This window comes from Magnolia sinica, chromosome 4 (assembly GCF_029962835.1).
Source record: "Magnolia sinica isolate HGM2019 chromosome 4, MsV1, whole genome shotgun sequence".
NCBI lineage: Eukaryota > Viridiplantae > Streptophyta > Magnoliopsida > Magnoliales > Magnoliaceae > Magnolia > Magnolia sinica.
The window spans coordinates 95,530,148-95,558,112 of record NC_080576.1 but is presented as its reverse complement, the minus strand read 5'-3'; the positions used below and the strand labels follow the sequence as shown (position 1 = coordinate 95,558,112).

Here is a 27,965-nt window from a genome sequence, read left to right as displayed (position 1 = left end):
ATCAGGGGGCTTTTGTATTGGGAAGACAAATTTTAGATAGTGCCTTTCTCGCTCATGAATGTATTGATTCTAGCCACAAAGAGCGAAGAAGTGGTCTTTTGTGCAAGCTTGATATGGGGAAAGTAATATAGGGCATTTTCACACCGGGCTCGAGTGGGGTTGCCTGTGGGATGCAAGGGCATACTTGGGGTGGGCGGCCCATGTGAGGCGGTACCCATGTGATTTGGGGCCCACAAAGGGGGGTTCGGCCGAGGTCCTAACCCATACGATTTGGGGCTTGGGCTATGAGATAAATGGATTAATTCGCCATGCTCTAATAGTTCGAGCTTTTAGAGCAAGTGGTTAATTGTCATGCATCAAATTGGTATTAGAGCGTTAGGTCTCGTGTTCGAGACTCCTCACCTGGGATGATTATTGCAGGGGCATTTTCATACCGAGCTTGAGTGGGGTTGCCTGTGGGATGCAAGGGCACATTTGGGGCGGGTGGCTCGTGTGAGGTGGTACCCATGTGATTTGGGGCCCACGAGGGAGGTTTGGTCGAGGTTCTAACCCACACGATGTGGGGCTTGAGCTATGAGATAAAGGGTTTAATTCGCCATGCTCTAACAATTCGAGCTTTTAGAGCAAGTGGTTAATTGTCTTGTGTCAGAAAGCCTATGATCACGTTGATTGGGGGTTCCTTGAGTACATGCTACTTCGGCAAGGTTGCGACGACAGGTGGAGGGGCTGAATTTGGTCATGTGTTCAGGCAGCTTTTTCCATTTTGGTCAATGGTTTGTTGCAAGGGTTCTTGAGGGCTTTGCGGGATCTCAGACAAGGGGATCCCCTATCCCCTTATGTTTTTGTAGTGGTGGTTGAGGCTTTTAGCAAAATGTTATCTAGAGTGGAGGTAAATGGTCTGGTGAAGGGATTCCATGGATTCGAAGGTAGGGTTTAAATTAGTCATCTTTAGTATGTAGATGATACCCTTTCATTTTGCAATGCGAATGTGACTTCCATGGACCTTTGTAAAATTATAATTTGTTTTGAAGCATTGTCGGGACTAAAGATTAATGTCAACAAAAGCAAGATGTTGGGAGTACATGTTATCGACAATGATCTAATTTCTCTTGCGAAAGTTTTCGGCTGTAGCTTTCTAACTAGAAGTGTCGTTACCTTTCTTTTGGGGGAGGCTAGCTTCATAGGCTCGAAAAGCTGAGGTGGGACCTTTTTTGGAAAGGGGCAAATGAGGGCAAGAAGTTTCATCTTCTCTAGGCGGATGCAAGGATAAAGAGTTTGGGCCTCATAAATCTGGCTATTCTTGGAAAGTGGCATTGGAGATTTGGGATTGAGTCTGGAAGGCTTTGGAGGGAGGTCGTAGCTATTAAGTATGGAGTAGGAGAGGGTGGGTGGTTTGTGAAGCAATTGTCTCTTTATCACGCTTCAGGTATTTGGAAAGGCATAACATTGTTAGGACATTTAATTCATAATAGGATTGCTTTCACTCTTGGTAACGGCTCTCGCATCCACTTTTGGTCAGATATTTGGTGTGGTGACAGGACTCTCCAGGAAGCCTTCCCAAGATTAGGCACGATCGCTTTAGACTGTTTCATCACTATGGCTAGGTGCTTCTCTTTTGTTGCCAAAGCTGTTGTTTGGACTCCCCCTTGTCGTAGGAATCTGACCAATGAGCAACTTATTGAGTTTATTGGCCTTATGGACTGTCTGAAGCATGTCATTCCTCTCCCTTTGGAAGAGGGCTCTCATATGGAAAGGCCACCCTTTTGGGAAATTTTCTATGCGATCTTTTTTCTTTAGTTTGTCTTCCTCAGATAGAGACCCTGACGCCTCTCATCCTTTCCATCACTGGTTTTACGGGGCGCCTCCTAGAGTGACGGTTTTTGTTTGATTGGTGGGAAGAAAACGAGTTTTGACGATTGTTAACCTTCAACAGAGATCCCACGTTCTCCCTAATATATGCTTAATGTGTATGAATGATGCGGAGTCTATTGATCACCTTTTCATTCATTGCCCCTTTGTGCGGAGAGTGTGGGACTTCTTCTTTTCCATGATGCATTTGGCGTGGGTGATGCTGGAGTTGGTGGATGATCTCCTTCAGGTGTGGCATGTTGGCGGAGTTGGGAAAGCTAGAAAAGCAATTTGGAGGCTCCTAATTATGGCTATCTTTTGGGCTATTTGGAAGGAGTGGAATAACCAGTGTTTCAAGAATAGAAGGTCCTTCGTTGGTGAAGTCAATTGCATAGTTAAAAGTGTTGTTTCAGGCAATGTTTGTAATATCGGTATCGCGTTACATATTGCACCCTTGGGATACGGATACGTATCGGTTATTGCATAGGATATATCGGTCGTATCGCGTAATGTATCGCTGTTGTTGGAAACATGGGGAAATGTTGGGAAATTGGTCGAATTTTTCAATGAAATTTCAATGATTGTTAAAAAAGACATCAATAGACACTTATAAATCAAAACATTACAAAAAACAAGTGCACATAATACGTTTTCTCTGTATGAGGTCCTAATCTATGCGCTGTCTAATTGGATTGATGTTAGTATATTCAAAGTCTATTCATATAATTTATAAATGTAAGAAGATGTATGGAAACACAAGCAATACATTCAAAAGTAAAAGAAGAATCACTAGATCAGGTTACGTACATGTTTGATTTTATGTTTGGACACAGATTGCAACCGATTTGCAAGAAATTGAGAATTTTTGTTTTTGTTTTTTTTTTTTCAATTTTTCGGAACTCGGCCAATCTCCTCCAAATCTCAAAATTGAAGCTCCCAATGCATTTGCATGAAAAATCATGGATTTGTAGCAATTTGACACTGATTTAACATGGTTTATAGAAAAAAAGAGAATCAAAAATCGAAAATGCTCACCAGATTGAACATGTGGGATATATCCCACTACTTGTGTGTTTTGTATCGCACAGGTGGGATATAAGATGTATCTTGGGATATATCGGCTGATATCGTCGATACTTAAAACACTGGTTTCAGGTTGGGCTCCTCATGTATGCGCAACTATTGCTGCCGCTTTTCTTCTGTTTTGGTTTCTTAACATGCGTTGTATTCTTTTCCCTTTTTTCAGGTGTCTAAATAAATTAATGTTCTCTCTCAAAATAAATAAAGACATTCCTGCAAATGTCCTTTGTTTCTCTTTGGCCATATTGACAAAACAACTGCTAGCATCAGACATTGATAATTTCCATCTTCAGGGAGAAATCATAGACTTGCCTGTGTTTGCAGATCTACTGTTGGGGCAAATTGGATGAATATCCCTCCGTGATTATGGAAATGAACTCTTGTCACTATTAAATTTTAATGCAGTTTTATCCTAACAATAAGTGCATATTTGCATGTCCATTGCCATTCCCCTTTTCTTTCAGAATGTATAGAAAAAAATTGCCCATTGTTCCATCTTTCAAAAAAAAGAAAAAAAAGAGAGCCCATATTTCAATTCCCCAATTTTAAATTTCAAGGGAAATAGTACCCTTCTCTTTCTCTTCTCTCACTTGGAAACCCTCTTTCTGAGGCAAGCAGTGCTGACAGTTTTATAGCTTTTCACCCATCTGTGTAAATGATTGTTCCTTTAATTGTCTTTATATGGAATGCCGCCAACGCTCCAACTGATCTGCTATTTTAAAGCGCTAAGAGCCTTCTTTCAAGCTGTGGGAGTGGAAGAGATTTGATTTCATTCTGGATGATTGCGTAGTTTGTGCATTATGTTTCAATCGTTAGCACCCTTAGCAGGTGACCCAAGAAACCTCAAGGCCACATGTGAGTCTCCCAGCTCTGCAGACCGGACCTGAGGAAGATCATGTTCATGCCTCTGGATGATTGGTGGATATCTCATCAAGTTATATTCTAATAACGCAAAGTGTTTTTGATGCATGAATTGCTGCATGCATAATGCTAACATCATTATATAGACATAGACATTAAAATCCTTATCAGTGTGCACACTTCTCTGTTCGTCTTTTCAGAGGCTTCTTGGATGAACACGGGATGGTGTTTAGTTGACACATGTAGCTGCCTGCTTATTTTCTTTCCAATTTCTTGTGGATTTTCATCATTTCATTGGTTCGGAATTCCAGAATATCATGAAATTAATTGCAATGCTTGCTTTTTCTTTATAGACCTTGAAGGATCCTATTACATGGATTGTCTCTAAAATCACATGTGATTGTACTCTCACCCGATATAATAATGCCACTAATTAAGGCATGATTAAGAATTTTCTCCCACTTTCCTGTTGGTGTAGGTATTGGAAGGACCATAAAGGAGAAAGTTTGTGTACATACTAGCCGTGATATCCGAGCAGTAGCAAGCCAGCTGGTCAGCATGTGGATTGAAGTTTTCCGGAAGGAAAAAGCTGCTAATGGCGGGTTGAAGTTACTGAGGCAAACGGTTGCTTCAGATTCATCAAAGATTAAATCCAAGGATATAGGCTCAGGAAAGCCACCTCTACGTATGAGTAACGAAGTGTCAGATAGCAGAGGAAATCTGCAGGTTCCTTCATCTGCCGGAAGTGATTCACCTTCTAATCCAAATAATAAGAAAGTGGATGGCAGACCTGCCAAGTTAGAAACTATGAATGACACAAAGGCCAAGATTAACCCACGTCCAAGCCATGCTATACAAAATAGAGATTCGAAGTTGGACGAAAGCAATGTATTGTCTGAAGCAGAAGCTGCTGCCTTTGCTGCAGCCGAAGCAGCTCGTGCTGCTGCTCTTGCAGCTGCAGAGGTTTGTCTATTTTGGAACTGGAAATGTAGTATTGCTTGGTTTATGCTCATTTGCACTGCCTATGCTTCCTTCTCCTCACCTATCATGGCAGTAGACTAAAGTGAATTTATTCTTAGGCCATTGTTTATTTGTTACACCATATATTGGTCTGATATTCCAAATTTTGGGGATTACTTTGTGCAGGCGTATGCATCTTCAGAAGCAGAATGTAGCACGTTGCGTGAGCTTCCGAAGATACCTTCATTCCACAAATTTGCTAGACGTGAGCAGTATGCGCAGGTGGATGACTTTGACGTCAGGAGGAAGTGGTTGGGAGGCATGTTAGGAAGGCAAGATTGTATATCAGAAATAGACTCAAGAAACTGCAGGGTTCGAAACTGGTCTGTAGATTTCTCTGCCACCTGTGGCAATATTGACAGTTCAAGAACATCTGGTGACAACTACACACAACGGAGCAATTCGAATGACTTGGGAGGCCATTTGAATGTCAGAGAGCATTCGGGGGAAAGTGTGGCTGTCGATTGTAGATTGACAAAAGCGTGGGTTGATAGTGCTGGCAGTGGAGGGGTAAAAGACTACCGTGCCATTGAGATGTGGCAGTCACAAGCAGTTGATGCTTATTCTGATTACTTTAATCCATCTGTACATGTAAGGGACGAGGAGGATTCAAATAAGATGTCAAAACTATCCATCGGGAAGACTGAAAGAGAAGGGGAAGAGAGTTCTGGTTCACTAGCTGCCGAAAACAAAGGATCTGTAGGGAACCAACCAAGGGGAGCAGAGCATATTAAACAAGCTGTTGTGGACTATGTGGCATCATTGCTCATGCCTCTGTATAAAGCTAGGAAGATAGACAAAGAAGGATACAAGTCAATAATGAAGAAAAGTGTGACTAAGGCAAGTTCTCAGTCGTTCCCAGCTCAACGTGTTACCTCATCATGCATGCCTATGTTTTTCAACTGTGATATATTTGAATTTGTGATCCCCTGATTCCCAGTCTCCAAGTCATAGGAACAACTTATTACCTCATTGCTCATGCCGCCTCATGCAGTCGGCGCACTTCCAGAGGGGGGGTCGTACAATGCATTGGTGGTTCCATTGTTTCCATCAATGGGGGAATCCAGTGGACCAACTAATTTGGCAATCCATCAGACAGCTTTTCTTTTCCTCCTTTTCATCTGTGCAAACTACCAGGCATTTCATATATATACATAGAGATTGATAGATAGATAGATAGAGATTGAGATTGTGAGAGGGAGGGAGGGAGGGAGGGAGGGGGAGGGGAGAGAGGGAGAGGGAGGGAGCCTGAGCCTGAGCCTGCAATGCTCTGTCCACAGTAGGGCCTACGACAGGTTGGCATGCATCTATCCACATGTACAGTGAATTAGTTCTGTGAATTGGCAAGAGCACATTTTAGCCTATAACTCTGATTAGCTGAATCGTGCTGATTATTGACTTGTAACAAGCAATGTTTGAAAACCTGTCTGGACCTTGACCTGTTTCTGTGGCAGTTCGGTCCAACCGCTAAGATTCACTTGGCCCTTATTGGCCCAGAAGTCTGCTTAATTGGAGTTCATAAAAAAGGTGATTAACAGGTGATCTGCTGTGGTTGGTTGTGGTCCAGACCAGTCGGTCCATCTGATCGGGTATGGGTTTTAAAACATTGATATCAAATTACTGACTGTATAAAGGTAGGAGGGCACATTCAGTGCATGCCCCATGTGGCCGTAGTTACATGCTGTGGCATGATGTTGTAGAGTGGGCAGGAGAAGGGTAGGGGTATGTTGCTTTGGTCCATTAAGGAAGTGGTCTGAACTTCTCTCCTGCTCCTTTTCTTATATTTGTTATCCTTGTTTAATTTTATCAGGTCATGGATCACAGCACTGAAGCAGAGAAAGGGATGACTGTTTATGAATTTCTTGACTTCAAGCGGAAGAATAAGGTTTGTTCCTGATCTGTATCCTGGTTTTCTTTTCCAATTCAATATATATTTTTTTAGTTATTTCTCTTTGCTGTTTCCTGCTAGCAGCCACCTACCCTTTTTTTTTTCCGTCCATGGTATGTAGTTGTTTAACATCACGTGTGCTGAATTCCTTGAGTTATTTACTGCTAGCAGCCAACCACCTTTTTTTTCTCCATGGTTTATAATAGTTTAATGCATGTGTGCTAAATTCCTTGATTAGTGTGTTAACAACCTTTTTTTTTTTTTTTTCATGCAATGTTTCCTCATTCAACAACTTGTTTGCAAAAGTTTGATGTTTCTTTTCTCCTGGATTTTCTTCTTCTCTTGGCTTTTGCATCAACTTATGTCAATGTTCACATCCCAAGTGAATTGAATTGTATTATACCTTGGCTGATGAAAGCTGCATGCCTCTAACCATTGAGTGCTGGATTTATGTTGTAGATACGTTCCTTCGTGGACAAGTTGATCGAGAGACATATGGCAATGAATCCAAACACGAAACCGTGATGCTTCGAAGGATCAATTGGAGAGTGAACTTTTACTCAACAGCCTGTTATGTACATGTCCTTTACATAAGGTACAGAATGGATTTAAGGTTGCCCCCCCCCCTTAATTCCCCGAATCAGTTTATCACGATCTGTCCATTGAAGGTGGTGGTTCGGGAGAAGTGGCTGCTCATGGAACAATCTACGGAATGTGCATCAAACGACAGTGATCTGGTGGGTTGTGGTGGCATCTGGCACTGGGTTTTGAGGTAGCCAGTACCCAAAACCATCAGCCGATTTAAGTGACAGCACTTCGCTACTCACATGGGCAAAGTACCTCAAAGATTGGCTTCGACCCTGACTTGAGCCAGAGAGGACAACCATTTCCAGATGGGTCCAAGCCTGTAGTTCAATGGTAGACGGCTTGCATTTCAACATTGGGTCTTGGGTTCAAACCCAGTTGACCTGCCAAAAAAGCCATTTGAGGATGCAGTTGAGCAGCAAGCCATTTGTTCATGAGAATCCATTGCAATGGGTTTGAAGGAATTCAATATTCTTCTTTGGGATGAGGAATGTCAGAATCAGCTCCAATTTTCATATCAGTCGGACCACCTGAAGAATTGCTTTATCCGTCGGAGTTTGTATTCTTGAAACTACAGATTAACCACTATTCTTTCTTCAGGGATCGCCAAAGCCAAGATACTACATTGTATTTTCTTTGTACAGCTTCGGTTGATCCTGACATCAACAACTTACATGACAGTTTCTTTATTCCCTTTTGAAGTAGATTGTGACTGCCCCATAATCTAAACGGAAGTCTTTGTAAACTGTTATCCTCTTGTTCTAACACCAGCAAAGGTAGGTTTATTCGCTCCCTCAGTGTTCTTCTTGTGCAGATCTACATTGGTGTGAGTCCTGTGGATCAATATATGAGAGATGTAATGGCAGTTTGAAGGTTCTGCTTTTCGTTTTCCCTTCTTTTGTGCAGACTCGCTTTGATGATGAACTGTTTACATCAAGATCAGGGAAGTGGAGTTTTTGTTAATTAAAGATCTGTATTTAACAAGTTCTACCAGCATGGCATTCTGGAAACTTTTGGTCTTCCTCGAGCTTTCATTTGAGAATGGGGGAAGATGGAGATCTGCTTAAAAGGGTGGGTGTTGCTTCATAGAGCTATGTTTACAGTGAAATGTAACCCAACTGCATAGCACCAATGTCCTATTGCTCTGCACTAAAATGTACCCATCGAGCAATGGTCTATGACCCAGATGTCCCATTGAGGGCTACAGGAGAAAACTAACTGAATGGACAGTTTTAATCATCCAGATGATGATCTTCAAAAATGATATTGGTGAATGGTAAGAATTGAATGGGAAAAGGCCCAGCAAACGTACAATAGGATAATCAAATCTCTATGATTTGCATAATGTGGAATGTTCCTGGTGGGACCTGCCTGATGAAAAGTCTGGATTATGGACCATTATACCATGCGCAATTTGGGTTCAGCACTACGGTAAGGAGATTGGTGCACTGAAATGAGGTTATATTTCCGACATCTTAAATAGAGCATCGATTTAAAATGTTGTCATTAACTGTCAAAATGACAAATTACCATTTCTAGTGCTGAGAAAGTAGCCTTATTTGTATGCAGTGTATTGAGTACTAATGATTCATGCATTTATAGTACTTCAGTTTTCTTTTCTACTTTTTATCGAACAGAATGTTGATTAGTGACGGGAAAGGATACAATCGGCTATCATAATCCCAATCTAAGGATGTAGCTAAGTGTGCGTTTGGTGGTTGCCGCTTTTGTCGATGAATGAAGTATGCACTTAGATGAGAGTGGCTCTTGCAATTTGGATTGGACAACGTGGGAAAATGTTACCTGTCTATTGCAGTTTCCATTTTTTTAGCGACCAAAAGTGTGAAACTGATCATGATATGCAGGGACATTTGGCCCTAAATGAAGCCTAAAAGCAGGGACTTCTATCTTCTGGTGAAATTTCCAAATCTGCTTGGAATAGTGATTATAAAGGAAGGATTCACATAAGGTGACTATTAATTGCTGAGGTTTTCTTATTCCACATGCATGCATGCACAGCAGGTCTTGTCTTGTGTACTCCTCTCGTGCCTATGTTGTACATGTGTAGAACATTTGGAGTGTCCATCAGTTGGTCCCAGTGTTTGGATCACCTAGGTCCAATAGTAGGTCAGTCTAGGCCTGCCCATATGGTGGAAAAATGTATGACAAGGGCTTAAACAATACTGAAATGTATGACAATGGCTTAAACAATACTTGTTTTAGCCATTCATTTGTTTCATACATTGTGGCCCACCTGATGGGTGAACTTCCTGATTTGGGCTAGGGCATCTACATGCTAGGGCGCACCTGACATGTGGTTCGGATGTTCCCACGAGTCTACCAAGTTCATATGTATAGAGCCTGGATAACTGTGAGTGTGGGATAATCAAACCTCATTAAATGCTAGAATGCCCATGTTCTCTGCTTTTTAATTTATATCAGTTGTTCTCCTTGTTGGACTCAAGGCACTTCATCTTCCTGCAAAAACCTTCTCTTATGTACTCTCCTGCTTTCCAAGCTAACGATTAGATTTTTGTTTTTCATGAAATCAGGCACACTGCTTCTCAGAAAATATTCCTCAGTTATTCTTGTTCTGGTCCACTCTTTGCCCTTTATTTACAAGATGGGATACTGAATCTATAGTTTCAGCGTCTTGCTTACCAATATTTTTTCCTTTTGAGGAAATATATAAATCTCAGCCTGAATTACGAGCCTTTTTTTTTTTCACTCAGACCAGCAGTCTGTACAGATAGGGCGTCCTTTTAGATATCTGTGGGGATTATCTGGTGGTTGAATACTTGGCCTGCAAATGAACAGTTAAGATGAAAATATAGCTGATTGTCCACACCCATTGGCAAAAGGTCCACTTTAAGAATGTCTGGGTTGATTATGGAGGAGATCTTTGTTGTATTGCCCATCCACAATCGAGATCCCTAGATGCCAGATCTCTGGAAGACTGACCACACCTGTACCAAAGGCTTTGCCTGATCGAAAGACTGATAATTCAGGCTGGTTATTATGCAGTATTTTTTTTCCTATAAATAATTTGATCTATCAGCAATTCTCATGTCAACCTTACCGTGATATAAATTTTTTTTTAAAAGGTCTGCACATGATATGGTTACCACTGTCCACATGAATTTTTGCATAATCTAGTTGCTGCCTGCATTTTCAATTGGAGGTGGTTTAGTATCATATTAGGGTACTCTCGTATTAAAAAAATGGGCTTTGATGAATAAATTGTTGAATGATTTTTCTGAGGCATGTAGAGGTGTATTTTTATTGTATTTGGTTCTTGTCAAGGTAGAGGGCGCATGTGCTATTCATCTCATTTGATTATTTCCACAGCAAAAGGTTGGCTTCAGGGGGTTTGAGCCCATAGCTCAGTTGAGGACTAGGTGCATTTCAACATTGAGGTCTTCGGTTTGAGCCCGGCTTACCTTAAAAGGAAAGGTCGGGTTCAGTGCCATGTCCCCGTAGTCAGTGGGTTAAGGCTTAGATGATGATGATGGTCAGTGCCATGCTCATGCTTTGCTCCTCAGTAGTATATGCATGTCAACTTTGTTCTTAATATAGCAGATAATCAAGTCTTCATCTTCTTCTTCCTTGGATGTATAAGTGTCTGCCCACCTGTTCTTTGGTTAACTATCATGACGTCCTTCTTTTTTTTTTTTGCAGGGTCTAGCTAAGAAATTGATTTAGGGCCTTTACCTGTCTCGATCGCTTGAAGGCAGTTGGTCCAGAAGTGTTGCCATCCTGCCTTTGAGGCAAACTAGAAAGGCTCTTTTTATGTTCCAAATTATACCGTGCACAAAACCCTTTGTGGTGCACACCAACACATCCAAGCTGTCCTCATAGAACCATCCGCGGTTGGCCCATGCCACTGGTCTGGATCACTGAACCATGGGCCCCACATGTCAGACCTGAAAACTCTGCAGCTCAAAGCTTTGGCTTGGTGTATCATGTAATTCCTCTTCAGTACGTCCTTCAGCCAAGAATCAACCCCACATGATATGGAGGATAACCACTGAAATTTTGCCCTTTGTTTCGGCTATAACCTTTCAGTTCCAACATTCTGATTTTGCAAACTCCAACCATCCTAGAAATTTTCTAGGTTCTCAACCCATACCTTGAAGATTCCTTCACTTGTAAGGAGAGACTAGATAGGTTGTGTGGCTAGCGCCGTTGTTCTAGTTCTTTTACTACCTTTGATTTGATGACTGGATACTTGCGGAATATACCTGCATGCATACAATGTATGTATGTATGTATGAGTATGTATGAATGAATGAATGAATGTGTGTGTGTGTTAAAAAACAATCGGAGGTAGTCTCATGGACAGTTTTACCTGGACACTTTGCCTTCTGGGTGTTTTTCCCTTGCTGACACACTCCTGGTTGCTACATGACACTTTAAAGATTGATACTAATAAATGTCTTAATTATGCCATTGGAAAGTGCTGATCCAAGCCAGGTTGTGGTTATGATATTCTCAGTGTATTAGTAGATGCAACTCCAAGCCATGAGTTTGTGGTTCATCTCTGCTTGCTTGAATCGTTGCCTTTGAATTTCTACAGTTCCCTCAATTTTTTTCTCCGGCGCTTCTTAATACTGTTGTCTGCAGTGTGCTTTGATGCATGAACTTGTCTGCGCTTTTTAGAATGCAATTGTTTATGCGTGGATTTGTTCGCATTTGTACAGAAGAAGGATGTGTTTATCCCCCCAAAAAAAGGGATGTGTGTATCTACTCTGTGGTGTGGGAGTGTCTTAATATTGCATCTAAATGTGTGTGCATGACATCTTGGTTATGGATAAACATAGGCAAACAGTCCATACACGACAGGAAGAGTCAACTAATTGACAGATGGGATTCTTGGATGGAGATTTTTGGGTCCCCAGCATGTGCTAGGCAACAGTGGGGCTAGCCCTGGCCATTTGGAATGCAGGTGAAAGTGGGAAGCACCATTAATCCAAGCATCCTTTATTTATTTATTTAGTTATCCTTTCTATCCTATCTTTTGATTTCTCATTGAAAGTAAAAGAATTACCTGCCAGCTCTAGGAAGAAGCTTCTTCAGAGATTATATGATGGAGATGATTTTCGTGCCCTGCTTTTATAATTTTCTGTTTAGTGCTGCATTTTCTTAAAATTGGAGGGTGTTTAACCAAAATAATCAGTCTATTTTAACCATTTGATTTCTCCCACTGAAAGCATAACCACTAACCTATCCATTGCAGAGCTTTCCTCCTGACTGTTTGGATCAACCATCTGTTGTAGTCAATCTTGACCATTCATTTTTAGGCAGTTCTTTCAATGGTTAGGAACTTGGAATGAAGTGATTTTGGCCATGCATGGTAATCCAAAGTGAGGTCTACAGGTCAGATTGTCTGCATCAATGATTCGACCATTTTTCTTACTGCAGATGTAGACTGCCCTGCAGAGCCATTTACTGTACGGTTAATTTTTTGCCTGACCAAAAAAGCAATTCATGGTGTAGCTGTTCATGTGGAGTTGTTCCTTTTCTCTTGTTGTAGCTGTTCCAATGTTTATGGTTCTCTGATCAGGGTAATTCTGAAGAGGTGGTCCAAGTTAAACCCCACGCAATGCACGGTCCAGATCCTTTCTTGCTGTGACTAATATGGGCTGTCTGTTTTGGAAGCCATTTATTGTATGGTTAGAATCATCCATCATGGTGATTCCAAATGAGCATGAAAATCCTAGACTAAATCTTTTATTGGATGCATCCTTAGTAGTCTGTATCACCTCCTTCATGTGCCATATGCCCATGGGGGAATTGTGGAATTGCATGTACTGCCGTTGTCGCACATGCTTGCTGAGCAGTTCTTGGATATCAAGCAAGACCTCATATGGTAATCTTAATACAGTTGATTTACCTTATTTTGCAACTAGTTTCTCCAGCTAATTATACATCCTTTCTAATTGTGATTTCTATGTTATATATGCTGGCGCCTAAGGGCATATCAGTTGAAGTAGATTTTTTTTTTTTTTTTTAATGGATAAAAACTTTCTCAAGCTGTAAGAGCTTCTTCCAAAGCACACGGCTTTCTGGATGTATATGACATTTAGATAGATGGATCTTATATGAATAGTATAATGAAGTAATGTCTAGGTGAGATTCTAGCCGTTGATGGGGTGGGCAACTATCAGGCCTTGTTGCCTTAAAATCAGGCTGGTTGTCAGATGTGCATGTGCACGATGAGTAAAGATTGTCAATATCCTTTATCTGTTCGTTTTCCCCACAATTACTCTAGCTGATGACTCAACTGGATTGATTCTTCGGGCCTCAACTTCTCAGAGAGCATGGATTTGGAAAGTGTGGGAAGAATAGCTATTCCATTTCTTAACGTAATGTATCACTTTGGTAAAAGTAGGGTACCTTACATTGTAAAGTTGCATGTTTGTGGCCCCATCAGCTCTGTCTTATGCTGCATGTGCTCTTAAACAAAAGTCGGGCCCACTCCTTTGATGGTGGTACCAGTTCCAGGCTCCTGGACATTCCCATTAAACTTAGAAGAAGAAGAAAATAAAAAACCTTAATGGTCAAGGTAATTGTCAAGTTACCATGGATAGGCAGAAATTTTAGTATACAGTTTGTCTTCCTTCAAAGTGGATAAAACAATCGGATGCCTTTTACTTAGCCAATATAATTAAACATGGATTAAGTGTCTTTTATTTCAAAGCCGTCACCATGTGGCAAACAATCTAACATGGGGCAAACGTCAAGTGTAAAACAGAGAGACCCAAAGCTCCATCTTCTTTGGGAATTGCTTTGGTTGGTATGATCTTCTAGACCTCAGGATTTTTGAGTTTTTCTTGTGATTTATGTCTTGGAATCGGCCGAGGTTGTAGACAAGTTCCAATACCCCGAAGAGAAATGCTCCCTCATTTTTTTGAAATCTTGGATTTAAACACTTAAAACCCAATTAAAAATAAATAAAAATTAGAGAATGGTTTTAAAGGACTGGATTGGCAAACTAATTTTTTTTTTTTTCCCACTAGGATTGACACCCGACAGCTTTTACAAATTGCATTATGCCCAACGAGCCCAAGAAAGCTATAATCCTAACATCTAATTGAGAAACAGATCCATTTCGCCATTCATTAAAAAGTGGAATAATCAAAACCACATGTACAATAGCCCCAATCAAGCGGCTAACCATTGTGAGGATCAATTGGGTCTTCACCACGAATGGTCAACATCAAGAGGGCCTCCTGGCCGCAATTCCAACATTTCTCACTTGGCCATAAGGGCCACATATGCTATATAGCTTTACTCCAGCTATTTATGGATTTTGACCCTATATGTTTGTATTGATATGAGGGTTTGTTTATTTATTTATTTACGCTAGTGCTTATAATATACAAGTCACTATTCTTTACCATGTGATTTTATATTTTCATTGATTTAGGCATCCCTAAGCTCCACTAGCTTACATGCATCACGAATATTTTCACACCATATCTTTTGTCAATGGATCAACTAAAATATCACTTGAAGGTAAGTAACTCATAGAGTCATACTTACTTCTCCCTCCTCAATTTTGTATGGTGGGCCAAAGTATGTTACATTAGGAACTTTCCATAGACCCTTATGCTAAACGATTAGTAAAAGCTAGTATATACAAAAGTCAGATCCGGATCAATCATGATGGATTTCTCGATTCTAAGACTTGATGTAGTTCTTTGATGTAAGTATCTAATGAGATCAATACCAAGATCCTATTTCAATGGATACTAACACTCCTTTGTAGGATAGGGTAATAGTACATTGACTTATCATCAAACATGATGGTGGAGGCCTACCAATCCTGGTTCATTCACATATGATGACCATGTAAGAAACAACCACAAGTCCTACAATTTACTTGGTGATCATGAAACATAAGATATTTAGATTTATAAAAGACGATTCTCTCTTAACTAGTAACCATTGCACCCAATCCCAAAGTTCATGAGGAGAATTAGAGGAATCTCACTCCCTTTAACCCTATCTATATGTATGATTTAGATATATCCACGTATCAGTTATGGTATTAATAACATGTTCATATAGAAATCACGTCACAATGATCTACAAATAAGGTGATTAAATTAATGGTTAAGATTAATACATTGGCTTCGCAGGATACACAACATTAATAAACTCTCATTTGTTAAAAAACCAATTGCACTCAAAGATAAGAGCACACATGCCTAATAGGTATTGATCCAATTATAATTACCCCGATGATCATAAAATAAGTATGGGAATATACATGTCCTGTCATGAAAGTCCATTAATATGTATATTCCAATGGCAATTAATACTATCGTATGCATAAATTAACCATAACACGGAGCCATATAAACTATATAATACATTCTGCGGATGTCCAATTCACCCTATATTTCAATAGGGTGAGCAAATTTTTATCTGTAATGTTTTTACCACCTAGTTGTTAAAGTATCTGAATTGAGTTGAAGTAGCTTTTCTTCCATAACCCCTCTCTCTCCAAACATTTCTAACAACTTTCGTATTAATTGCCTATCTTATACATGTTTCTCTCTCTCTCTTTCTTCTTTTTTATTTTTATTTTATTTTTAATTTTTAAATTTTTTTTTTAAAGTGAGGACCCATGGTGGGGCTAGCATGATGAGTGCCTCGGATTTACCCTTTGCACTTATGCTAGCACATGCAAGGATAATTTATTTCTAATTTATTTCAAGCTCTGTCTAATGTAAATACTTACCTATTCTCTAATTACTCTGAATAAGCTATTCTCTAACGAATATGGCAAAAATTTACAATTACCCGAAGATGTAAAGGATACGATAGTTTCCCAGTTTTTACAGAAGAGTGGGATTTTGCTTACATACAAAGCAATCCCCATGGAGATCACAATACCTACCCACGTGCCTGCCCATCTAAAGATCGAGGTGATTGACGGCTTTGGAGGTTAGGAAAGCTTGATCAAGGGACTATTTGTGTCCACCTGCTAATCAACGGCAGAGATTACGAGATGCACGGTCCCGATCAACGTACACATGCGCCACAAGGTAAGCGCGCATGAAAAACCCGTGCCTCGAGAGGCATTGGATCCCATCGTCTATATAATGTAGTCCAGAAGCAAGCAACGAGCGAGCAAGAGGGGGAGAGAGAGAGGCGAAATTCCACGGCTATTTCCACGATCTACCCACAGAAAAAAAAAAGAAGAAAGAAAAGAAATCCCAGATCCGAGCACTTCCTCCCTCGCTCTCTCAATCAAAACCCTAGAGATGTCTTCTACTTTCAGCGGCGATGAAACGGCTCCGTTCTTCGGCTTCCTCGGTGCTGCAGCAGCACTCGTCTTCTCCTGTAATTACATCTCTCTGCTCTCTTTATTTTCCTTTCTCTAGGGTTTTCGAAAATGGATCTGATGATATCTCCGTCGTTTCAGGCATGGGGGCTGCTTACGGGACCGCCAAGAGTGGGGTCGGCGTGGCCTCGATGGGAGTCATGAGGCCTGAGCTCGTGATGAAATCGATCGTCCCCGTCGTTATGGCTGGTGTGTTGGGGATCTACGGTTTGATTATTGCTGTCATCATCAGCACCGGGATTAACCCTAAGGCGAAATCGTATTATCTGTTTGACGGGTATGCTCACCTCTCGTCTGGTCTCGCTTGTGGCCTCGCTGGCCTCTCGGCTGGAATGGCGATTGGCATTGTCGGAGATGCTGGCGTCAGGTATCTCTCTCTCTGAAATTGGATTTCCTTTTTGATTGTTGTGTTCTTGAAGATGGAGATATCATTCTGGATCTGTATCGATCTGTGTTTTTCCTGGGTATTATGTGATTTTTGTGGTGAATTCGGTTGGGATTTGAGATTGTTCTGTTAGTGCATTAAGATGTAACTGTGTGCTGTGACCTGTATTTTTGTATTTGAATGTAGATAGTGAGTTGGGCATGGTTGCCAATGGGGCAGGAATGGTTGATTTCTGCCTGGAAAAAGTTAGAAATGGGGTGGTGGAAACCTACACGTGTATTTTGAGTTGTATTGATGCTAGTGTTTTGGAGCTGCCCCAAACATGTAGCTTGGTAGAGGTCAACCCATTCCACCTGGATATATGCCCCAAACATGCTAGCGTTTTGGAGCTGCCCCAAACATGTAGCTAGGTAGAGGTCAACCCATTCCACCTGGATATCTGCCCCAACTAGTGTTTGGGGGGATGTCCAAATTTTTTTTGAAGGAAAAGTAGCAACAGCTGCTGCGGAACTCTATGAACTAGAAATGACAAACTTTTATGTTACTGTACCATCAGCCATTGTCTGGATGCACCTGATTTAGCAAAATAGTCCGCCAATTGATTTGCTTTTCTCACTATTTGGATTAAATAAATTGGCTGCAGTCTACATAGATCACAAACACCTGCAATCATTTCTGCAACTTTCCGAGTATCCCATTCTGCATTCATCCAGCCTATCATACATCCATATGCATGTAAATGTGGTGCTTCTTCTTGGTCTAGGCCTTCTTGATTGACACAGAATGTTCTGCTTTCTATCATACATCCATCTGCATATAAATGTGGTGCTCTATGCAGATGGATTATATGTATGTATGTATATACAAGTAAACGAATTGTTTGTCCATTCCTTTCTACTTTTCTATATGGAATTTTGTTTTTTATTTTTATTTTTTGGACTAGCCTTGAGATTCAGGTTTTGGATACTGTTATTTGTATTTTGATCACTCTTCGCTGCAGAACTGACTAACTGCAACATGCTGTAATATGATTAACCCAACTGTTTGGTAGGAAAACTGAAGTGAATGCGAAGAAATGGTATCCACATTTAAAATATGCTTTGTGGGAGCAAATGGAAGGTGCGAAGTCTATTTTGGATGTTTGGGAGTAATGTCATGTAGAATTAAGGTGCTTCGGTTTTATGTACTTCACTCAAAGCCTTTTGCGCATATGATGTGATGATTCCTTTCCCATGGAGAAAGGAGGGGGGATTGTTTCATGGTAGGAGCCAACTTAATCGAGGGAATAGAGTGTATGTCATTTCCTTAGTTGTCATTTCTTTGAAGCTGGATGTGCTGTCCTAGGGCTGCACTTCTTAGTTTTTAGGGTGGTTTTGGCAGCTGTATATAGTGAAGTGATATTTTTGCTTTTTTTTTTTTGAAAGATAACTTGTATTAAAAGATAGAAAGAAAAAACACAAAACAAAGGAGCTGCTGAGGAGGCAGACCCTTAAGACAAAAGAAAAGAAAGATCTACATTGATCCTATCCCTATGGGATGCACATTCAGCAATGAAGCATTTAACATAAGAGGAAACTAAGTGGGAGGGCTTCACCTCATTTTGAAAACGCCTCTTGTTTCTTTCAATCCAAAGCGGCCACCACATCGCCAAAATTCCCGTCCGCCAGATCCTAGATTTGATTTTGCCTATTCTGACCCCACGCCAGGCTTTCAGAAGCGTATCCACATCCTTGGGAAAACACCAACTAATCTTGAAACAGGAAAGAATGGTAGACCAAACTGAATAGGCGAAGGAACAGTGGATCAGCAAGTGGTTTACCGACTATTCAGAGGACATACAACATAAACAGATATTTGGGAGAATCATTCCTTTTTTCTAAGGTTATCCAGGGTAAGGATTCTATTGTTCCCAGCCAGCCAACCAAAAACCTGAAGCTTTGGGGGGACAGTGTATTCCAAATAAAGTGGGAGTGTTGAGAGGGTCTTGTACCATTGTTGGCCGAGAGAATCTTGAAAAAAGACCTCACCATGAAAACAGATGACTTATCAGCTTTCCAAATGATACTGTCATTGCGGGCCTGATTAAGAGATGCATCTTGGATGAAGTGCATCAATTCCATGAAATGATCGAATTCCCAATCCTCAAGGTTCCTCCTGCATGGGATATTCCAAACAACCTTGTCAGCTACAAGGGAGTAATTATCAGCTATGAAGTTATTCTTCTTGCTCGCCACCCGGAAAATGGAAGGATATTTATCCTTCAGCGGCATATCTCCTATCCAAGTGTCTTGCCAGAACTGAATACAATCTCCCTTGCCCACTTCAAAACCGATCATACGGGTGACCTCTTCTTTCATTCGGCTGATTCCTTTCCATATCGCAGAAGCCTTATATAGGGAAGAATCATTTGTCCACCAGCCTCCATTCGAACTCCCATATTTTCTTTTAATGATAATATTCCATAGACTATCCTTCTCATAGCCAAGTCTCCATATCTATTTACCTAAAAGGTCCCGATTCATCAGTCTAAGATCTTTGATACCAGCTCCTCCATCTTTAAAATGTTTACAGACTTTCCTCCATTCCATTAGACTGAATTTCTTCCTGTCTTCCTTACCACTCTAGAGGAAGTTGTGTTTGAGCATGTCGATGGACTTGAGGACCACAGCAGGGCAACGAAAAAGAGACATGAAATAGGTGGGGAGGTTAGACAAAGCTGCTTTTATAAGCGTGAGTCTCCCACCAATTGAAAGGTGATGACGCTTCCACCCAGCTAAATGGTGACGGAATCTCTAAAAGACTTTTTCCCATTGTTGCTTCTTGGGCTGCCCAATGCATAATGGAAGACCGACGAAAATAGTTGGGAGGGATCTCGAGACACATCCCCATAAGATCAACAAACTTTGCATTCTCCTGGTCATCTAAATTGACCCCAAATAATTTGGATTTAGATAGATTCACCTTTAGCCCTGCCGCTGCTTCAAAACATCTGATTACTGTACGCAGATTAGCAATGGAATCAGGAATTGCCTCAGAGAATATAAGGATATTGTCCGCAAATCGAACATGGGATAGCGGGTCTTTTACATTTTTCATTTGAACTCCCCTGAAGATGCCTTCCGTTTGAGCTTTCAGAAGCATAGCAGATAAGGCTTCGCCAATGATGAGGAAGAGGAATGTGGAAAGGGGATCTCCTTGTCTAAGACCGCGAGAACTTTTGAAAAATCCTTTCGGGGATCCGTTTAAAATGACAGAGAAGTAGGCAGAGCTGATGCATTCCTCAATCCATTGTCTCCAACGGTCACCGAAACCCATACGCTTCATCAGGTAGAGAAGGAATTCCCAATCCACGTGATCGTACGCCTTCTCCATATCCAAGTCACAGAGGATAAATTTCTTCTTCGAGTGATGGCTGGAGTGAAGGCATTCATTGGCGATGAGGGCAGTGTCAGTAATTTGATGTCCTGGGATGGACGCGCACTGATTTGGACTTATAATCGAACCAATAACTTTCTTCAATCTGTTGGCGAGCACCTTAGCCAAAATTTTGTACAAACTTCCAATGAGACTGATAGGTATGTAATCCTTAAACTCGGAGGCTCCCGAACGTTTCGGAATCAGCGTGATAAAAGTGGCACCAATGTTTGTTGACAATCTTCCTCTTTTAAAGAATTCGTTGAAGAAGGAGAGCACTTCCTCTTGGAGAAGGTCCCAGAACACTTGAAAAAAGATAATGGGAAAGCCGTCTGGGTTAGGAGACTTATCGCCACCCGGGTCCATCACGGCCTTTTGGACTTCTTCCGATGAGAAACGAGACTTTAGAAAAATGCCTTCTTCTTCGCTGATGCATTTGAAAGAAAGGTTGTCCAAACACGGTCTGGCCCAACTCTCTTTTTTGAGGAGATCTTGAAAGAAAGAAACGCAGATCTACTGATCGTGTCTCTGTCATCAATATAGACTCCATCTAAAGTCATACAACTGATACGGTTAATGCTAGCTTGAATTGTAGCAATGTTGTGGAAGTAGCTCGTATTCCTATCACCTTCCTTAATCCATTTCGCGCGGGCTTTCTGTTTTCAAGAAATTTCCTTCTGATAAATTTTTGCTGAGAGAGCTTGAACTAACTGAATTCTGTTCGTCAGAGCGTGGGTTGACATAGGGCTGCTTTCAGCTTGAGATTCGATCTTCTGAATTTCCATGAGAATCAAATCCAACTTTTGCTCCTATCGATGCATTTCCTCATTAGACCATTGTTTGAGTTTATCTTTTAGGAACTTTAGTTTGCAACACAGTCTATGACTTGCGTAACCCTGATACTGAGCTTCTTTCCACCAATCGACAACCATCGATTTAAAACCTGTCACATGAAGCTAGGCAATGTTAAATCGAAACGACTTTGCGCCCTAGTCTACCTCCTAAACCGATTAGATCAAAGGCCAGTGATCAAAAGTTGTCCTGGGAAGAATCAACTGAGAGGAGGAAGGCTCAAGGCTCAGCCATTCAGCGGAGATAATAAAATGGTCCAATCTGCACAAGATTGGGTCCAACCTCCCGTTAGTCCAAGTGAAACGGGAACCTAAAAGGGGAAGATCGATAAGGCTATTGTTATCGATCCAGTCAGAGAAGGCAGCCATCTGGGAATAAGAGGAGTTCCCTGAAGATTTCTTAGCCAAAAACCTGATGGTGTTGAAATCCCCGGCGAAGCAGATAGGGCCATTGAAAGTCTGGCAGACAGAAGATAGTTCTTTCCAGAACTTGCTCCTCAGATTGTTGTTGGTGGGCCCGTAGACCGAACAAATAAGATAGGAAGAACCCAAAACATTGTTCTTGAGAGTAACTGAGAGAGAGAAAGAGCCCACCGAGCTGTTTAGAAGGGGCCAATGCGCGGATCTCCAGGCTATAACAATGCCGCCCGAACTTCCCGAAGCTTCCTTAAGCACCCAGGTAGCATCCGTGGCTTTCCAAATAGAGCTCATGAGCCGATCGTCCATCGCCTTCACCTTAGTTTCCTGAAGGCAGATAATCTGGGGGTTGCTTCTGCTGCAGGTGGATTTGATGAGTCTCCTTTTTTGTTTTGACCCCAACCCCATAACATTTCAAGAAATTATCTTCATGGGGCAACTTCACTTCCCCGCACTCCCATATTCTCTGATTCGTCCGATGTCGCTGGAATGATTTCTGAGCTGATATAGTTCTGCTTATGTTCTTTTTTTCCTTCTACCCCTTGGAGTTCTTTTCTGAGAGGATCTGTTGGGGTCCAACGGATGACCCCTATTCTCCACGCACTGAAAGAGTGCGAGATAATCCTCAGGACAGTCGCCGATAGAGAGGCCCAACAGTCTTCCTATGTGACCCATGGTGTCCCGAATCCACCTCTTTCTCTGCATCTTCTTACTCAACATGGCCCTCTGATCTTCCTCTATTAATCCAACTTTTGTGATGGCTATTCTCGTTTGAAGAGGTTTCGCAATAATGACGTCTGTGCCTGTATGGTTCTGGAACAGAGATAGGAGGTTGAGATCGGAGTCCTCAAAAGGAAGAGAGTTGCACTCAGATTTGGAAGTCGCTAAGGATGAAGGGGATAGCGAGGAGAAGGACAAATCTTCTTCGAAATACGACGGGTCTGGAGGAGTGTCGAACGGAATTAGTTGCAGTTGCGATCTTCTATCTTCCGGCAAGGTGAGCCTGGTATCGCTGAAACCACAATCCTCCTTCACCGAAACGATAGCCAAATCAGGGGGAGTAAACAGAAGGAAGGATGGAGAGGCGAGGTGTAGATTAGGGGAGACAGGTGTCCGAGGCAGGACAGGTGGAGGCGGGATCAGGGTGGGAAGGATGGTCGGGGTCGAAGCTGAGGTTAGGAGGTGGAATCGTTGCCAAACGGTCACCACGTGGGCTTGCAGATAAGGCCACCACCTTAACAACTCGAGGTTCGGAAGCTGCACGTGCTGGGGAAATCGAGCGAGCGACATTGTTGCAGGGGAAAGAGCTTCTCCTCGCACCACGTAGGGTGGACGGATCAGACGGACTGTCAGGGGGTGCGGCTCGAGATGGAGAGATGCCTGTACGCCCGCCACGTGGAGAGAGAACGAGTCGCTTCGCTGCTAAGGAATTATTAGCTTCACCTACCCCTGAGAAATTATCCGGTTCTCCACGGGTGCACCGAGAACGACTATCATCTTCTTCTCTATCTTGACCTGAAGAAGCTTCCGGCGGGTGAGAAGAAACCCGACTCTGCCAAGTTGGGCCCTTCTCTCTGTACAGGAAGCTCGAAGGGTCTGTTGTCGACGAGAAACAAGATAAAAGGACGGAGGGGCAGACCCTTCTTTCTACTAATTCGAAGTCGTATCACCCCCATCTCCACTCCCCGACTGTTCTTCAGATCAATTTCTACCAAAGATCTCAAAGACGAGGCGACGTCAAGGAAGAAACGATCGTTCCAAAGTTCGAGAGGAACCCCCCAGATAAGAATCCACGTCTCCTTGAAGCCGAACGCAGAATAGTCATTCCAGGGGATGACTCCCCTGACCAGATCATCCCTGTGAATAGCACCTGCCATCAGCAGAGGATCAAGGTTAACACCTGGATCGCCTTTCACCCATACCTCGTTGTGACCGATAGGCCGAAGGCTGAAAGAGCCAGCTCGGATTTTGGTGCACTCATCAATCCAGTCATTGAGTTGATCGATGGTGGCATTTTCATGGCTCAAGTGACTACCGTATCCTTCAACGCTTCCTTGGCTCTCAGGAGGACATCGGATTTGATGCGAATGGCATGAGGGGGGTTGGGGGTTTCGTTGGGGGGGATAGATTTTGTAGGGAGATTCGACGATTGCGGATCTGAGGGACTGGGCTGGCGTTGTGAGGATGATGGCTGCGCTGGAGGCTGGTGCTTATCAAGAGGGGATTTTAGGAGCGCGTCCCTGAAAGAAAAGGGATTATGAATTGGGATGAATATGCCGATATTTGCTGCTCTTGGGATGAGGGTGGGTCTGTTAAACTTTCGTTCCGGTCCGAATCTAGCTCGTTGCACTAGCAACTTCTCCCCTCCAAAGCTCTGCCCATGCAACATCTCCACCGCCCGAGACAGCTCAGTCTCGGAGCTCATCCTGATAAGGGCAAATCCCTAATAATCGCCGGTTTTCTTGTTTTTGGGCATGATCACATCCATGACTGCGCCTGCCCTCCCAAACACTCTCTCGAGGTTCAAAGGGTACCGGCCATGCGGGTAGCCTTTAATGAAAAAGGTGGGTAAGGAATCGTATTTGTTGCTCCTAGTGGATTTAACTCGCGGTCTGCCACCCGCCTGAATCCAATCATTTGCATTCTTTCCTGGATTACATACCCCTTCCAACGTAGAAGGAAAATATTTGGTGTAATTTTGAGAAGGTAAGGTGAATTTTATCAGGAGAAGCAAGAGCATTACAAAAGGGGAAGTGAATTCCAAATACAAAGTGCTGATGGTGCATCAGAATTAGCCTATCTTATTATGTGGGCTACAGAAATGTTTAGCCTGTAAATGAGAGATCTAATTTCGTCAAATGGCTCAGCTCGTGCACATTCATTGCCAATATTCTATGCATTGGCATCATAACTCAGTCATTCTTTTTGTTTAACCCTTGGCATCAGAATTTAATTATCATCGTTGTCATCATCATCATCATCTTCATCATAGCATTATCCCGACAGTTTGAGGTTAGGTTGAGGAATCCAATTTTGCCAATAAATCCTAAGGCCCTACCCTTAGTAGGTTAATCTTTTGAGATCCTCTACTTCTCAGTTCCTGACTTGAATCTACTGCTCTTGCTTCATGCAACGGTGGATTATCAGGGCGGCCTGTTTCTAGAGACTGGTCAATGTTGAAATTCCACCAGAATTGATGATGAAAAGGCATAATCTATTAGTCATAATTGCATATATCTAATTGAAAATTTTCCCCATGTACACTTAATATTTTGTACAATTCTGATTAAAAGGGATTGGCTGGGATAGTGCATGCAAGGCTGGGAGATATGACTGGTATGATTACAGTAAGGGTGATTTGTGTTATGCCTGACACTGTCGCGAATTAACCAAGAGTGGCTGTTAGTCCCTCTCCACTGGTCTGAAATGAAATTTCCCTGAGCTATTATTCAAGCATGAGAAACGGTCGGGAGGCTTGTTATTGGCTGTCTATTCTTCAGTGGCGGTTGTTGTCTACTCAACTGTCAGGGAAACTATAGCCTGAATTAACCAAGGGTGACAGTTAACTTTTCTCCAATGGCCTGAGAAATTCTTCTTCAAGAACTATTACCAAGCATGATAAGCAGTCTAGAATTCTTCCAAAACGAGAAAAAAAAAAAAAGAAAAGAAAAGAAAAAAAGAAAAAAAAAAGAAGAGAACCAGTCAAGAGGCTTCTCAGTATTTTATGGCCAAATCAATATTTTCAAAGCTTAGCCATGCCTTTTGAGAGTTCAGCAAATTCGAAATGAATCCCCATTCTTAAGCCTAACTCTACTGTTGTAATCTCCATCTTGTACCCAAATGATGCTATTTCTGATTGTGTTGATCTTCTAATTGCTTGCTGATTTGTACTATAAGAAAAGGTGCACTTTGGCATGTTTGAAGTTTTTTTTTTTTTTTTAAAAATTTTTCCTCTTCATTTTTGTGAAAAGCTTTATCTTCTAATGAGTGGCCCAATCTTGCAGAGCCAACGCACAGCAGCCAAAACTTTTTGTTGGAATGATCCTCATCCTCATCTTTGCCGAAGCGCTGGCATTGTATGGCCTCATTGTGGGCATCATTCTGTCTTCTCGAGCAGGCCAATCAAGAGCTGACTGAGGGAGCAGAAGAGGGAGATGCAGGCATGTCTGGTACTCTCATGTGGTTTGTCTGTTCTCTTTCAACCTTCATGTCTTCTAAGGTTAGTAGTTCAGTACAAAGTGTACTCTCATAAATTTTCACCATGGCCACAGTCATGCTGGTTTGATGTTCATCCTGTACTGAGCTATTTGTAGCAGTAGCAGTGGTTTTTTGTTTTTCTTTTTGTGGAAATAAAGCTTGTGAAGCTATTTAAGCCTGGAAGCTGTATTTTGCAGATGTAAGTTTTAGATATTTGCAGAACTGTCACTTCTGAATTAGTGCCGGACTTTGTTATTTTCTACCCCTCTATATATATTTTTTCCCTTTCTCCTCCGGGAAGCCGTGGATTCATACCCAAAAACCCAATGGTTTCATGTTGTTTAGGCTGCTGGGGACCATGTTTTAAAAACCAGATTGGAGTGTTTGGTCTGAATGACCTCAACTCGAGCCCCTCACAATTGAGTTCAATTCTAAGCCTTTGAGGTCTAAAAAACTGCCCAAAGTGGCTTGAACTGGTAGTTAGACCCAAAAAAAATGCTGGTTGAACTGTTTGTGGGACATGGATACTTTAAAAAAAAAATACTAGTTATGATGTCAGGCGGTGGTTCAACTGGTCTGGATTGAACCAACAGATTTCCTGGTTCAGTGTTTTCTTTGGGTTTTATAGCATTGGTTGGCATTTCAAAGGCTTGCTTGGCCATTATTTATTCATCTATGAAGGAATTAAAAATCTCTGGTTTTAGCTGAGTATCGGAAATAACTTGGCATTTAGCATGTTATACAAGGGCATAATACTTTTCCTTACTCTTCTCAAAGTGTCGCTAATTATTTTGGTGAAATATCCTATGGACGTTTTGCAATATCTGAGCTGTTGTCACTGTAGAAGAAATGGAACTTTCTCAAAGCAATCTCCCATGATCTCATTGGGATGCTTTGAACTCTTCACATGTTCAGTATGTAGGTTGTTCGGTATGGTCGTATGCTACTACTGGAATCATTGCTTTGTTAACGAGGAATGTTAACAAGTGCCTTACCCAAATATCGAGACTTTCATAGGGGTGTTTCTCATTGGCAGATGAAAAAAGAAGAAGAACAACAAGAAGAAGAAACCTTGGATGTCTATCAATCAGGTGGAACACGCATGTATGAAGAAAGGGTGGTTATAAAAAATGATCACCATTTTGTCTACATTATACATGCATCTGCCTTCCCCTGCTGAGTGTGACAGCTTGATGTTTGGGATAGGAGACATGCATTGAGGGAGCCTCAAGATGAACGTAGTTGGGTCCTTTGTGCCTGTAGACACCCCACCTGGGATAACACAACTGATCAGTGCATGGCTGAACCTTTCTGAAACCCTGAAACCCGCCCCCGTCCAGAGCCCATATCCAGGCCTAAACCTAGGCTCACTTAGTCCTAAACCCTCAACACTTAAAAAACAAGAAGCCTAGGGAGGTATCCAGGTCCTACCAGAGCTCCCGGTGAAATATGGGTGCCATCCATGAGGAGGGAAGCTCATGCTGAGCCGCTTGTCACGGATGATCGTGAAATTCGAGATTTGATGAGGTGGAGGGAGAATTCTTCCCCACCTCACTCGGGCTGAAATGACTGCTCTGCCCCTAGGTTTCCATAAAATTACACCTCTTATCACACCCTCAACCAATGACAAAATGCCATGTGGCACACCCATCCCCATCACAACCTTTCTAGCCATCTTTAGCCCCCAAACTTCGCTAAAATCTCCAAAATGCTACCCTCCACACCTATAAATACCTCTCTTCATTTAGACACACCACTCATTCGTAAGAAAGAGAGGGAGAAGGAAAGAGAGCCTTAGCTCTTCCCATCCATCCACCAAGGAGAGAGTGTGTGCAAGGAGAAAGTCCTTCCAGCCTATAACCCATCAAAAGTTAGATAAATCCCGCTTGAGTCAATCCTCATGACAACCTGTCCACCCATCTTCTTTTCCTAAAAGCGCTCGGCCACTGATCAATTGCACTTATCTTCACATCGAGGTTTGCACCATCAGTTCTATTCTTAACCCCCTGCTGCTTTAATCTATTCGAGTCTATGCTCTATGGCTTGCTGGGTTCTCGGATCTTG

At 42.0% G+C, this 27,965-nt stretch overlaps 2 protein-coding genes across 3 annotated transcripts in view; both read left to right on the top strand.

The window, feature by feature from the left end:
• The window catches only part of LOC131243420 (lysine-specific histone demethylase 1 homolog 3), a 30,070-nt gene extending 21,766 nt beyond the window's left edge, over nt 1–8,304 (top strand). The window contains exons 5-9 of one of the 2 annotated variants that reach the window (XR_009170051.1): nt 4,268–4,752; nt 4,936–5,649; nt 6,620–6,694; nt 7,157–8,058; nt 8,189–8,304. Coding sequence is in view for 1 of the 2 variants with exons in the window: in XM_058242780.1 (XP_058098763.1) it covers nt 4,268–4,752; nt 4,936–5,649; nt 6,620–6,694; nt 7,157–7,222 (1,340 nt within the window). In the remaining variant the exon portion in view is untranslated. Of the gene's footprint in view, nt 1–4,267; nt 4,753–4,935; nt 5,650–6,619; nt 6,695–7,156 lie in introns of both variants that reach the window. The other variant, XM_058242780.1, reaches the window with a different exon arrangement.
• An 8,111-nt stretch (nt 8,305–16,415) lies between these two features.
• Nucleotides 16,416–26,201, top strand: LOC131243419 (V-type proton ATPase 16 kDa proteolipid subunit). The gene is made up of 3 exons (XM_058242779.1): nt 16,416–16,636; nt 16,719–17,004; nt 25,709–26,201. Exons 1-3 carry the CDS (start codon nt 16,558–16,560, stop codon nt 25,839–25,841), a joined length of 498 nt encoding a protein of 165 aa, XP_058098762.1. The 5' UTR covers nt 16,416–16,557; the 3' UTR covers nt 25,842–26,201.
• Nucleotides 26,202–27,965: the final 1,764 nt, after the last annotated feature.

Excerpts from the sequence above, each read along its gene's own strand:
- LOC131243419 (XM_058242779.1), top strand. The coding sequence starts at position 16,558 with ATGTCTTCTACTTTCAGCGGCGATGAAACGGCTCCGTTCTTCGGCTTC. Across the intron at positions 16,637-16,718 it reads AGCAGCACTCGTCTTCTCCT|GCATGGGGGCTGCTTACGGG; the intron begins GTAATTACATCT and ends CCGTCGTTTCAG. Across the intron at positions 17,005-25,708 it reads GTCGGAGATGCTGGCGTCAG|AGCCAACGCACAGCAGCCAA; the intron begins GTATCTCTCTCT and ends CCAATCTTGCAG.